Source organism: Sordaria macrospora, chromosome 5 (genome assembly GCF_033870435.1).
Source record: "Sordaria macrospora chromosome 5, complete sequence".
NCBI lineage: Eukaryota > Fungi > Ascomycota > Sordariomycetes > Sordariales > Sordariaceae > Sordaria > Sordaria macrospora.
In genome coordinates this window covers 4332805-4345401 of record NC_089375.1, presented here as the reverse complement: position 1 = coordinate 4345401, position 12597 = coordinate 4332805, and the positions used below count along the sequence as shown (strand labels likewise).

At 51.8% G+C, this 12597-nt stretch overlaps 5 protein-coding genes across 5 annotated transcripts; 2 read left to right on the top strand and 3 right to left on the bottom strand.

The window, feature by feature from the left end:
• Positions 1 to 719: 719 nt before the first annotated feature.
• On the top strand, positions 720 to 1223 carry SMAC4_13870 (uncharacterized protein; the record flags this gene model as incomplete). The annotated part of the gene is made up of 1 exon (XM_066091667.1): positions 720 to 1223. The coding sequence occupies one exon, from the start codon at positions 720 to 722 to the stop codon at positions 1221 to 1223; it is 504 nt and encodes a 167-aa protein (XP_065947331.1).
• SMAC4_09181 (uncharacterized protein) lies at positions 1085 to 3315 on the bottom strand. Its single transcript, XM_003344761.2, has 2 exons — positions 2195 to 3315; positions 1085 to 2067 (listed from the first exon to the last, which is right to left on the bottom strand). Exons 1-2 carry the CDS (start codon positions 2808 to 2810, stop codon positions 1868 to 1870), a joined length of 816 nt encoding a protein of 271 aa, XP_003344809.2. The 5' UTR covers positions 2811 to 3315; the 3' UTR covers positions 1085 to 1867.
• Positions 3316 to 4927: 1612 nt separating this feature from the next.
• SMAC4_09180 (uncharacterized protein) lies at positions 4928 to 7957 on the top strand. The gene is made up of 5 exons (XM_003344760.2): positions 4928 to 6035; positions 6109 to 6170; positions 6223 to 6638; positions 6700 to 7725; positions 7824 to 7957. Exons 1-4 carry the CDS (start codon positions 5853 to 5855, stop codon positions 7617 to 7619), a joined length of 1581 nt encoding a protein of 526 aa, XP_003344808.1. The 5' UTR covers positions 4928 to 5852; the 3' UTR covers positions 7620 to 7725; positions 7824 to 7957.
• A 7-nt stretch (positions 7958 to 7964) lies between these two features.
• On the bottom strand, positions 7965 to 8975 carry SMAC4_09179 (uncharacterized protein; the record flags this gene model as incomplete). Its single annotated transcript, XM_003344759.1, has 1 exon — positions 7965 to 8975. The coding sequence occupies one exon, from the start codon at positions 8973 to 8975 to the stop codon at positions 7965 to 7967; it is 1011 nt and encodes a 336-aa protein (XP_003344807.1).
• Positions 8976 to 10592: 1617 nt separating this feature from the next.
• Positions 10593 to 11645, bottom strand: SMAC4_09178 (uncharacterized protein; the record flags this gene model as incomplete). Its single annotated transcript, XM_003344758.1, has 1 exon — positions 10593 to 11645. The coding sequence occupies one exon, from the start codon at positions 11643 to 11645 to the stop codon at positions 10593 to 10595; it is 1053 nt and encodes a 350-aa protein (XP_003344806.1).
• Positions 11646 to 12597: the final 952 nt, after the last annotated feature.

Here is a 12597-nt window from a genome sequence, read left to right as displayed (position 1 = left end):
TCGGTCCATGGATCCCCCTGGAGAGGAAGAGTCTGGACAAGAGGAACTTTAGTCACAGTCTTCTTCGTCTGGATCTATCGCGCAACCAGACTTTCGCCAGGAGGTCTCAGGGCCGAGATATACAGAGCAGCAATTGCGTGCTATCGCGAGAAAGGCTCTCCAGTTGTATGAAGAGTCACAGCACCCTTACCCAAGCCCTCCAATATCCCCCCGAGTCTCCCATCGTGGCTCTAAAACGCTACTGTCTTGGGCGCAGCCCGAAAGAAGCGGGAACACAGCAACAGAATCTCCCATTATGGCTCCAGAAAGATGCCCTTATTGTCTTCAGGAAAAACGAGGAAATACAGTGACTTACAGCGAGGAAGCCTTGAAGTAAGTCAAAGTTGCCCAGAGATGGAGACTATAAACCAATAAGAAATTGCGGATAAGAGAAGCAACAAGACCAATGGAGACCCGAGACGTTGAGCTAACACTCTTCATATTACTGAAATCACATAAGAGAAGCCCATCTATTTACGTGCCTTAAAGGCTGCGATGAACTTAAATTTACCACAGCATGGCATCGCGATCAACATCACCGCTCCGCGGTCCACAGGACTAGCGATCAAGATGAAGGGTCGACGTCGAATCTATGGAAATGTGGCCGGTGCAGCCTGACCACGACCAGGCGATTTGATCACCTAAGACATGTTCGCACACCAAAAAAGCCCTGCACGGAAATGCAGGAGCCCACGATGTACGAGTGCGGATTTCACGGCCCGACAAGTTTTGATAAACAGGAGCATCTCTCCCATCTTGAGGAAGATGCGGCGCAAATTCCTAAATTTTACAAGTGCGGGCGATGCCTCTGGATGACACACTGGCTTCCCGCCCACAGAGACCATTTACGCAGAGAAAACCCGTGTGTAGAAAGATCCCGGCCAGCCATGTACGAGTGCAAATTGCACGGCCCGACGAGTTTGGATCAAGAAGAACATCTCTCCCATCTCGAAGAAGATGCAGAGTCAACGACAGAACAGCTACACTACAAGTGCGGGCGATGCGGCTATACCACGACCATACTTCTCGGCCACGAAATCCATTTGCGCATGGAAAACTCGTGCGTGCCCTTGTCCGAAACAACCATGTACAAGTGTATATTCCACGGCGCAACGGGTCTGACTAGGGAGGCTCATCTGATTCATCTCCAAGCTTGTTCACTATGGCTGGACGACGACGAATAGAGCTTTTGTATGGTTGTTGCTTAAAATGAGGGTAAGGGCAAGGTTGTAATGAGGCGCTGCGGAGAAGGGAGAATAGGTTGGCTCAAGTTGTGAGTTGAGGTGGTCTGATCCGAGGTCCGGGAAGTCGGTGGTCTCTGCGTGTCCGGGCGAGCTTCCGGGCCGGAGCCGGAACTGGAGCCACTCGTGTGGGTCCCGGCACAGCACGGCATGGCCCGGAGACACTGTCATTCTGCTTCAGATTTGGATGCACGGTTGTTTCTTGTGGATTTCTTCACACACTTTTTCAGCGGATTGGGGATTCGCGCTTCTGCTGCTGGCTCCTGCGGGACTTTGGCAAGCATTCTCACTCGCGTTCTCTTGGAGCATATTCAGGGCTGGATTGATTCTCTTGGAAATAGCGTTGGTTATTATTGTCATGATACCTATTCACTATTCGCAAAATCTGGTTGCGTTTCGCTGCTTTGTAAATGGACATTTTGCAGTGAGCGCACCTGGATGGCTCCCTTCTTTCGACCCCGCCACATACACTTTTGGTCCTTGAATACATTATGTCTTCATCGTTTCCATTTTCTATCCAAAAGAAAGACCCTGCTAACAGAACCCCAATCACCCTCATCAGCGATATTTGAGGCGGCTGACCACAATCAGACTGACCCAGAACCAGAGCCAGACACCCCATCGATAGTATGCCATGGGCCATCGGTGAAATTCTCGGCCTCAAAGCGTTCCATTGGTGTCTGGACCGTCGAGCTTGTGTTGCTGCTTCGGTCGTTCATCCGAGTGTTTTGTCTGTCGACGGGGTGCAATGTCCTGCCAGTGCGCCCAGTGGCGCCGGTGTTTGTGCCTGTGGAGTTTGCAGGGGCAGGTTAGTGAACGGATGGAATGTAAGTGATATCGAAGCTAACGACCTAGCGCTATCATTATGCTGTTATGGGAAAGATAAATGTTAGTGCGTCCAACATCAGACGAACCTGTCACGGATCTTGTGGTGGAGTTGCCTCTGGGGCCGTTCTTGGCAGGGGTCGTGGCCGAGGATGAACCCCGGCGGATCTCGTCCAGAAGGTTATCAAGGTCGCGTTCCATGGTTGAACAATTGATGCCTTGAGGATGATCAGAAGAGGGTGTCTCTTTTACGGCGGTGTTGAACGGTGATGGCTTATTGGGCGGCGTTTTGTGTGGGAGTGTCTTGCGTGGTGCCTGGTACCTTGGACGGTGGTCGGGTGGTGTGTCCCGGACGATTGTGTCTTTGGACGGTAAACTAGTGCCTGGGACTATGAAGATGGTATCCCCTTTAGGATAGTATTTCGTATGTGGTGATGTCTCTTGGGTGGTGGTGGTGGTGTTCCTTTGTATGTCGAGTTTCTTGTGACGCGGTTCTTGACTGCTGGTGCTCCAGTTTGTTCTAGTTGGAGAATGGTTGACGTCGGGCGACAGCACAGACAGCGCAGCGGTTGGAATAATAATGACGATGAGACGGACAGTTAGGAATCGACCAGCTTCACGAAGGTGGATTTCGGCACTTCTTATGACATTTCTCGTGCTCCTGGCTGATGAGCAGACTGGGTGCCCGCGTCTTCGAATTCCCATCCATTGGGGGATCTTCAACCACGTCGGAAAAGCCGTCCAGGACGCCGTCGCCTACTCGGCGAAATTGAGTATCTGTCCGGCGTCAGTGTAGGATATTTTGCCTTCCATCAACTTCCGCATCATCCTGAAACACGGCACACATCCTGTTCTCATTTCATCACGTCAGGCGATTCTCTTCTTTCCGTGCCAGCTCATCATCCATCACAAGGCAACCAGCAAGGAATCTCGACACCTCATTCAAACCCTTGCGTATTGAGGAGACTTGACGATTAGGGCGTATGATGTATGAGGCATGTGCTCCGTGACTTCGTGAGACCGCCAGTTGTTGATGATCGTGCTGCTATTCGATAGACTCCCACGCCTGGTCGCCTTGTCGGTGGAAAGCGGCGAATGAACAACGGAACCCATTCTACCACGGCCATCGGATTGAGCTGACGAGCTTGCTCCACCGAAGCGGTGAAAACTTGCCAACATTAGCTGACCTGATGCAAGACTGTGTGGGGGGTCACTGATATCGCATGAATTTGGAGAACTACTGCCAATAATAGATCATGGCAAGGAGATTAGTAAGTGCTTTCAGTGCAAAGAAGGGGTTTTAAAACGTGGAATGAGACGTTTACGGCAATTATGGGTAGGTGAATGCCGGAAAGCATCGCAAGGTTTTGTGGAACATTCGTTAGGCTGAATGTGGTGACAGTACGAATAAGGCAGATGATAGGTCGCAAAAAGTGTATGACTTTGGGAGTTGAGACAAGACATATCGTTAAGGCGTGGAAAGAAAGCTTGAGCTGTCAGTCTGTCAGACGTCGGCTAACGTCCCGGCACTCGAGAACAATGGTATTACCTGCAGGTTCTTGCTCTCCTTGCTAACTCATTGATGGATGTGCATGTATATAGATACCTACATACCTTCAATACCTCAGACCATAAGGGTTGTGTCGAACATCGAAAAATTGATGTGTCGTGCGGCTCACATAGCCACGTGCATGGAGGTGGCAATCGCGGACCTTAACTGGACGTTGAACTGGCAAACCAGTAGCCCGCTCACTACCCGATACCTACGTAATGCATAAAAGACTGGGGTGCATCCAGACTGTACGTACCTGGCATGCAGAATACGTACCTGACGCGCAGACTGCTTGCTTCATTCTTTCAGGCACCAAAAGCACTTCAGGGAAGCAACGACCTTGGTCTTCAGAAGCCACCCCATCCTCCTTGTAGACACAAGGTACACATGCCAAGACCGCAACCGCGCCGCCGATATTGAAAGATAGGGTGCACGCCGCCATCGGTCGCCAGCGCTCTGAAGCCTAATCGTTAGTCCAACAAATACAGTACCTTCGTCGAGACGTGCACTGGTGGGACAGATATGGCGTTGTGGCAATACCATCATTTTGCCAAGAACCCTTGATGCGCTTGGTTGCCTTGTTGCAACACAGCAGTTACCTTCCTCTGATGAGCAGAGCACCTTCGTAGAGGTACCTTTTCATGTTTCCCCCTGCTAATTGTCCCGCATCATGAAAATCAAGGACTGCTGAGTTTTCACAGGTCATTGAGCCTTGAGGCCCAGGTTGGCTGTGAAGTCCCGTGCTCGGTCTTTTTTCCTAGAGCCTCCATGCACGGGTACGATGGAAGTGGTAGGGTAAGCGTGGTTGTGCAAACTTGACTGTGGAGATAATATGCGAAAAGTACATCACGACTCTACCTTCCGTCGGCAGTACGTTCACCACGATGCTGAATCGTTTGTTAGCGCAGTGCCATTTGCAAAGGCAGTCAACAAAACCACTTGAACGATGAATGAACAACGGAACCACTGTAAAGACGAGCAATCGGAGAGCGTGTGTAGCAATTCTCAAAACTCTTGTGATTGAGATCATTGTTGGGGCGGACTTGTGTGGAATGGCTGTTGAGCGGAAGAGTAAATCTCGCGCTTACAGCGGGGAGTCCGGTTATAGCTTGCGAGGCACGCAGTATGATCCCAAGAAAATGATATATGATGCGACTTGCGAGGTACGTACCTTGGTCCTTACTACCCGACCGGATTCGGTACGGCTATCCACGTCCAGTCGTTCTGTGTTCTTTCTCGCGGATATGAAGTACAGTAGCAGTTCTTGTTGCACGCGTGAGACCTTCCTGGCGGGAGGTTTCTGGCCACTCATTCAGCAGTCAACCCAGCAGCTCCCGGTGTGTATCGCTCTGATGCATGCTGGCTCAGGCGGGAGGGCGGGCGCACTACCCCCCAAGGTACGTACGTGGTCCGCGAACCACCACTTTGGATGTATCCGAGTATGTCAAATACCGGAACATGGCGAATGAAAGAGCACAACAATGCCCCAGTCAATAAGACCGCACGGGGTGAGCGGTCCGGAGGGGTCCGGGGGTGGGGTTTTGTTCCGTCTATGGGGCCGTTAACGGTCCAGGACCCAGTGCGTGCGGGGGTGGGGCCGCCCTTTCGGGGACTTAAACATGACCTACATACTCGTCGTTTTGTCGCGTCCTGCACGGGGTTGATCAACATCATCAAACTCTTGGTGAGAATTTACATACGTATGCGACAACTATCAGGCCGCTGTCCTCCTTCGAGCGCCACCTCCGCAGCTTCGACGGGGAAAACATGATAAGCAAAGCCACGGGCAGCAGTTACACAAGAGACCACCTCAATTTCCGCGACGAAGAGCCTAAAGCATGTGTGACACGGCAACGAGCAGGACCGCCAAGCTCAAAGTTGTGCCTCTATCCCCAGTGCTCCTTCCCCTCTCCGGTTCAAGTGCACCAGTCAAACTTTTTCAGTTTTTTCGCCGATCCCCCGCTTCTTCATTTTGTCTTCATTCACCTTTGTCGGCCTCACCATTTGCACCGTCTACTTCATCCTATCCTTCTCCAAGGCCCATTACCTACGAGGTGTATCTCCCCCGATACGGGATGGCCCTACGCGATTGATTTTGGTCTTGCTCGTCGCACAGTTCTTCGCTGTCCTCATTATTCTTTGAGAATCTCTTTTATTCCGACGAATAGCGTCCCCGCATCACAAACGGTGCCAAGATGACGACCTCTCCAGCACCACCCGAGAAGGGCAAATCGAAAAGCCATGAACAACAAAAGACCAATATTAGCACCATAAACCTGCAAGCCGTCAACAGCACCGCTACGCATGATAGCGAAGACATTCTAGGCCTACAAGACCTCGACCCAGCTCTCAATAGAAAGATGCACTTGGTCAACAATGTGAGAACCGCGTGGTCCTTGTGCATCCTCTGCACTGCATCCTTGCGCTAACCACCCCGATTCGCTGCTGCAGGCCATCGATGAAATAGGATGGACGCCATACCACACGAAGCTCTTCTTCCTCAACGGTTTTGGGTGCGTATACCGTCTCCATACCCGCAACCCATCAACTCACCACCATGACCAGATACGCCGTCGACTCCCTCGTTCTCCTCCTGCAAGGCGTCATCGCAGGTCCGGCTTTTCGCGAGTTCGGAGGGAAGGGATATAACAATGCCATGACTATCGCAGGCTACGTCGGCATGCTCATCGGAGCATTGTTCTGGGGCTTGGGCGCTGACATCATTGGCCGCCGCTTCGCCTTCAACGTTTCGCTGCTGCTGTGCTCCATCTCCGTCATCATCGCTGGGGCCATGCCGAACTGGCCATCTCTGGGCTTGTGGATTGCACTTATCGGGTTCGGTGCTGGCGGAAACCTCGTTTTGGATACGACTGTGTTTTTGGAATATTTGCCTGGGAGCAAGCAGTGGGTGCTCACGTTGATGGCTGGTTGGTGGGGATTGGGCCAGGCTGTCACTGGGTTTGTCGCATGGGGATTTCTAGGTGAGTGATCCTTTGATCTCGACATTCCAATGGGAGTGGACGATTGACATTGATGTTTTAGTCCCCGAAAAATGGAACTGCCCGTCGATCGATGTCTGCACCAAGCAAAGCAACATGGGCTGGAGATACGTCATGTTCACCAGCGGCGCCCTTGTCTTCGTCATGTCCATCCTTCGAGTCACCGTTATTCGACTAAGGGAAACGCCAAAATACCTTCTTGCTTTGGGTGAAGATGTCCAGGTCGTCGATACCTTGCTGTTCCTAGCCTCAAAGTACAACCGACACTGCTCTCTAACTGCCGAGAAACTCGACGCATGCGGTGTAGTGATGGGCACCCACAGCAAGAACCGCTTTTCCTTCGCAGAGACCCTTGTACACCTTCGCGGATTGTTCTCAACCCCAAAGATATCCCTTTCAACAACACTGATCTGGGTCTCATGGGCAATGATGGGCTTAGCGTACCCTCTGTTCTACGTCTTCTTGCCAAGCTATCTCGCCTCCCGCGGAGCAAACCTGGACGTATCAACGTTCGAAACCTGGCGCAACTACACTCTTACCAATATCAGTTCTGTTTTCGGACCGTTGCTGGCGGGTTGGATGTGCAACATACCTCTTCTCGGACGGCGATACACGATGCTCATCGGAGCACTGATGACAGCTGCCTTCTTCTTCGCTTACACCTCCGTCCGCACCGGTGCCCAAGACGTCGGGTTCTCGTGCTCCATTGCTTTCTGCCTGAATATCTACTACGGCACTCTGTATGCCTACACGCCAGAGGTTCTCCCCAGTGCCCATCGAGCGACAGGAAACGGAGTGGCAGTGGCTTGCAACCGTGTCATGGGTATTCTCTCGGCTGTCATTGCGACTGTGGCGAACACTTCGACTAGTGCCCCCCTCTATATCTGCGGAGCTCTGCTTGTGGCGATGGGGGTTTTGAGCGCCTTCTTTCCGTTTGAGCCGTATGGTCGGAGGAGTTCCTGAAGTTGGGGCTTGTGGCACCTACCAATACGGTCTACAAAGGGCAACCACGGGAGTATGCGGGCGTATACCTGGAAGCAACGATCATATTCCAATCTTCTTTGTCCTTGTATGTACCTTTCCATCCCAATCCAATGTACCGTCAAAACAGCATGTAAGCAAGGATGGATCCATAAACAATTACAAGTCTGCTAACATCTTCCTCAGCCATATCTCTCCCCGTATTTGATGTTTTGAGCTACAACATCTCTAAATGCCCCCTCCGACTACGTCGTCTGTGTACAACGCCCTGAGTAACAATAACAACCAATAGCTGGATACGTGTAGTCAAAGACTGCGGCGTGGTCACTACACGACGACCTCGCTCGGATTCAGGTGATGATTAGCTATCCACAAGAGAGCACACAAACCCACTTCAAACAATAAAAAGCAAAACAGGAAGAATTTCTTCGACTTGATTATACGTTTGATTCGGTTCCTCAAGACTTCAACCCCCGCCCTGTTGCGAGACGAATTGCCCCGCTCGAGATCGATCATCTCGTCAATGCTGTCAATGCTGTCGATGCTGTCAATGCTTCTGGCACCTCTGAGGCTTCTGAGGCTTCTAGCAGTCATGTACCCTCCAATTTCAGGGGTCCTTGTGCCTTCTGTGGCAATTCGGATGTTTCCGCCTCCATTTGCCGTCTCCCCGAGGAGAGGGATGCGAGGAGCCACGCCGTAGGATGGGGGCGGGAGTTGTGGTGAGTTGGGGACATAGGTTGCAGCCTGGTTTGTCTCCAGAAATCTGTCACGGCGGTGGAAGGCATAGGACGGCGGTTCGGCAACGGCGGGGACGACGGGTGCACCTGCTAGCTCATACACACCGCCGGCGGCGTTGTGGAGGTTGGTTGGGGCGTTTCTCAGGCTGTAGCCGGGGGGTTTGACACCCTGCGTTCTGGCTGTGCTGCTTGCTCTGCTCAAGGAGAAGGTGGCGTTCTGCAGTGATGAGATGGAGCTGATGTGGCTTAGGCGGACGTGGGCACGAGCTAGGGCCGTGAGAGGGGGCGTGTAGGCTGGTGGGTTGTCAGATGGGGTCCGGAGATGGGCCTCGTTTGGTTGTGGGAGCTTGGTTACATGGCGATGGGTGTTGTCGCTGCTGTTTCCATCGTGGTCGTAATAGTAGCTGGCCCTGTAGCGGTTGAAGTACCTGGAGGACCTGTCACTGCCGCTGTCGTTGTTGTTGCCGCCGTCGCCGCCGTTGTTAGAGGAGGAGCTGGAGGTCGTCATGGTGCTGTTGTTGTTGTTGCTGCTGGAGGAGCTGCTGGAGGAGCTGTCCACATCGACCATTATGACCCACGGGTTGGTATGAGGCCTGACCATGTTGATGGATCGTCCTGTTGCGTCGATTTCTTTGGACGTGGGCGAACAGCGCGAGCAATTATCGAGAACTTTGCCTGTGGATTACGTCTACCTGCCAGTTAGTATCGATGCAAGGGCTTATCTTTCCAAAAAGGATGGGCTGGGATTGGGGGACAACATACCTGGCTATTTAGGAGGAAGTTTGACGAAACGGTTCGGTCTTTGTTGGCTTGACGTTTAGTATGGAGAGACGTTGTTTTGTTGGTCTTCTTTCTTTTCGGAAGAAGATTTCGAAGGACAGCTCGATGTTGTTTCGCGGACGAGGAGCGGCTTCGTGGCAGCGAAGCTTTTGGAGGACAGACGGTCCCGAATGCTATGGTTGATGAAGGCAGCAACACAGACAGACAGCAAATTACCGGATTGATTGGAAGTTTGTCCAATCTAGAAAGATGAAACTGGGTGTCGAGTTAATGACAGTTCAAGACCTCTCGATGGAAAATTGGATCGTTTCGATGGTCTTCCCGATTTCATTGATGTTGGTGGTTGGGAAGAGGAGGAGGAAATAAATAGGACACCACCGAGGGAAGGCTTTGGACTTTCCACCAGAGAGAAGACGCCTTTCTCTCGTGCTGTGCATTTTATTTTTTTGCATTGCAGCACATATTCCTGTTCCGAAGCATTTTTCCTGCGGCGTTGCCTTGACTATTCCGCATGAGGATCGATACGGATGCCTTCCAGCGTTTTCGAATCTCGACTGCTGCGAGATGGACGCATCATGTGGGCTGCGGACTTGGTTGAAGCTACGGAGCTCCATCCGGCCTTGAATAAATATTGGCACCTGCAAGCACGCTGCAAAGGGTGTCGCTTTTGCTTCATGGTTTCAACATCGCCATGTTCCAAGTTGTGATTTGATCAGGAAGCCATTAATTCTGGAGAATACAGCGTGTGGGCATGCCCGGCGATTTCTCTTCGACAAGGCATCTTTCTTACCTACCGTCCGTCGACACATTCGTTTTCTCTTGTGGGAACATAAATCATAATATTTCGGCTCGGCCGGATAAGGCAGCTGTCAGCATAAATGGGGGGCGTTCCAGGAAATCTGGGTTTCGATGAAGGCAACATGCATCAATGCCGTGCATCATGAATCCTGGAAAACTGTCCCGGTAAGGCAATTTTCCAGCACGAACCAAGTCTTGGAGACAGCAGGATAAGGCATCTGAACGCTTCTGGGCTTCATCAATCGCAAGAAAAGATATCTGACATCCACAGAAACCATGGGAAGAAGGCATTTCGAGCCAGAACCTACACCATTTTGGCATATTACTAATGGGGAAAAAGAAGAAAATCAGTGTCCCGTCTCCTGCGATCAGAGAAAAGGATCTGAAAATCCGCCTGCACATGCCGATCAAAGCCTCAATCAAAGGACAGATCATGCATCATCGACAAATTCCCCAATATGCAACGACCAGAAATTTTGGGCATGATGCAGCCACGAATGACGAATCGGGATTTCTTCCTATGACTTGGGTACACTACCCAAAAAAAAACCCAAAAAAAAACCGGTTGCAGTACCCGACCCGTTAACGGAACGCCGACAACACGCCGTTAACTCCGCCGGGGAAGATCACGCTTCCTCACCTAACCTGAAAGCCTCGAAATTTCAGCGCTCTTCAGAATCACCGCCCACTGCCCACTGTTCATTAAACCTCTCCGTTGCACATTGAGCCAATTGTCAATATTCTCGTCATTCCAGTCTTGCTCGCCATTGTCGTACCAGTATTCACCGCCAAATTGCTCTCCCTCAAGCCACCCTGGCGGGAGCCGCGGTACAAAAGGTTCATGAGTGCCAGGTTGGATGTGTGCTCCGTACGTCCTGAGCAGCGCCGCCCGTAGCTTATCCAGATCCCACCTGGCCGCGAAATCGGCGGGTGTCGCCGTTTCGCTGGTCCTCCCATCGATCACCAAAATCTTTTTCCGGCCACCACCGACGTCGTCCTCCACCAACGCCCAGTTTTCGAGGCCGTCCGTGCAGACGACGTGCACCTCTTGGAGGTTATCCATATGTCCAAGGTCGACGATATCACCGTCAACAAACTCTTCATGGATTTCGCGCTCAAACTTGAGCCGCTTGATGTAATTATAATCCAGCGTATACTGGAGGTAGTTAACGAAAGTTTGGCCGATGGAAAGCATGTCCATCTCAAAGTTGAACCACACGTAGCGCGGCTCCAGGTCCACCACGCCTAATAATTCCAGCCAGAAGTCGTCGGGCGGCAGTAGCTGCTCCATTATCGATGACATGCCCAGATTGAAATCCCTGGTGTCCTCCACGCCTTGGAAGGCCTTCCGGTAGCGGTAGCGGTAGCGGTAGCGGTGGCAGTATGACCCCAACTCGCCCCCACCATGTTTTTTTTCCGTACAGGTAAGGTGGTTACGCGCTTCTCGACAGACGTGCAGGGTCGCAGGCACCCGGGTAAATGAGCGCAGCCGCTTGATGGCCGCAAAAGGATATTCCTTGAAGTGGTTTGCATCCCATAGCTCTATGTTGTGCTTGGCTATCACTGCGTCGGAGACGGGCTTGTCGTGTAATGTTATACGGGCTTCGACCGTGGGGGGCTCAACGGTGTGCTCCCATATCCGAGCTCGATCTCCCAGGGGGAAGTCCATGAAACGAGGAAACGAGGCTGTCATTGTGCCTTGCCTTGCTTTGCTAGGAGAATTGTGCGCTGGCTTGCCGAAAATCGTGGGACCGAACGAGGGGGGGAGGTGCTGAAGCTTTTGGTGTAAGATTGATTTGGTGTGTGCCCTAGTTTGATAAGGCCGCGGTCTGTGATGATGATGATGGTGTCGGCGATGATATAAAGAAGTGAGGTAAAGCCGGCCCGCGGGCCTGAGCTGGCGCCGCGATGAGCCAGGCCGAGAGAGTCATGTTACCTTTACGTAGTGTGGACAGCACATCCACCTAACTTACACAGAAAGGTGAACACCCCCGGGATACCCTCGCTTTCGTCATCTTGATGCACTCCCACGCCTTCCTAATCCAGCATCGTGTGCCAAGCACTGGTGAGCTTCGGTGTGCCCATTTTGGTTGCCGACGTCTTGTTGGGAACACCTGGCTCAGACTAAACAACACCAGGATGAGAAGAAAAAAAACGATGTTAACAGACCATCCTTTGAATGGGGCAGTATGGATTGGTGAAGACAAGTCGAAGTGTCCAAAGGTTGTGTTTTGGGACAAGTCCAGTCCCAAGGAAGAAAGGGTTCCGACAAGAACAGGGTGAAATTTCACATGTTTTTTGTTCTAGCCTCTTGGGGGCGTGGGCGGTCCCTGCAGATTTCTGACGTGCAACCTAATGCAGGTACCGACGTGGTGACTACAGTGCACAAAGCCGGAGTAGATGCATCTACATGCCGAAGTAAATAGCGTGAAGTTGTCCCTGGGGGTCCGAAAAGGACCAGGTGACGGTGATGGTAACTGGGGGCATGGAATGGATGGAGGTACCTACCTCTAATAAATCTCCATAGAGTGCCCCCGGTTTTGTTGAACAGACTACCTATGTTTTAAGGAGACAAGACGGGAGACGAAACCCAGCACATGGAAAACGCCAAATACCTGGTCGACAACACTAATATCAGAAAAAGC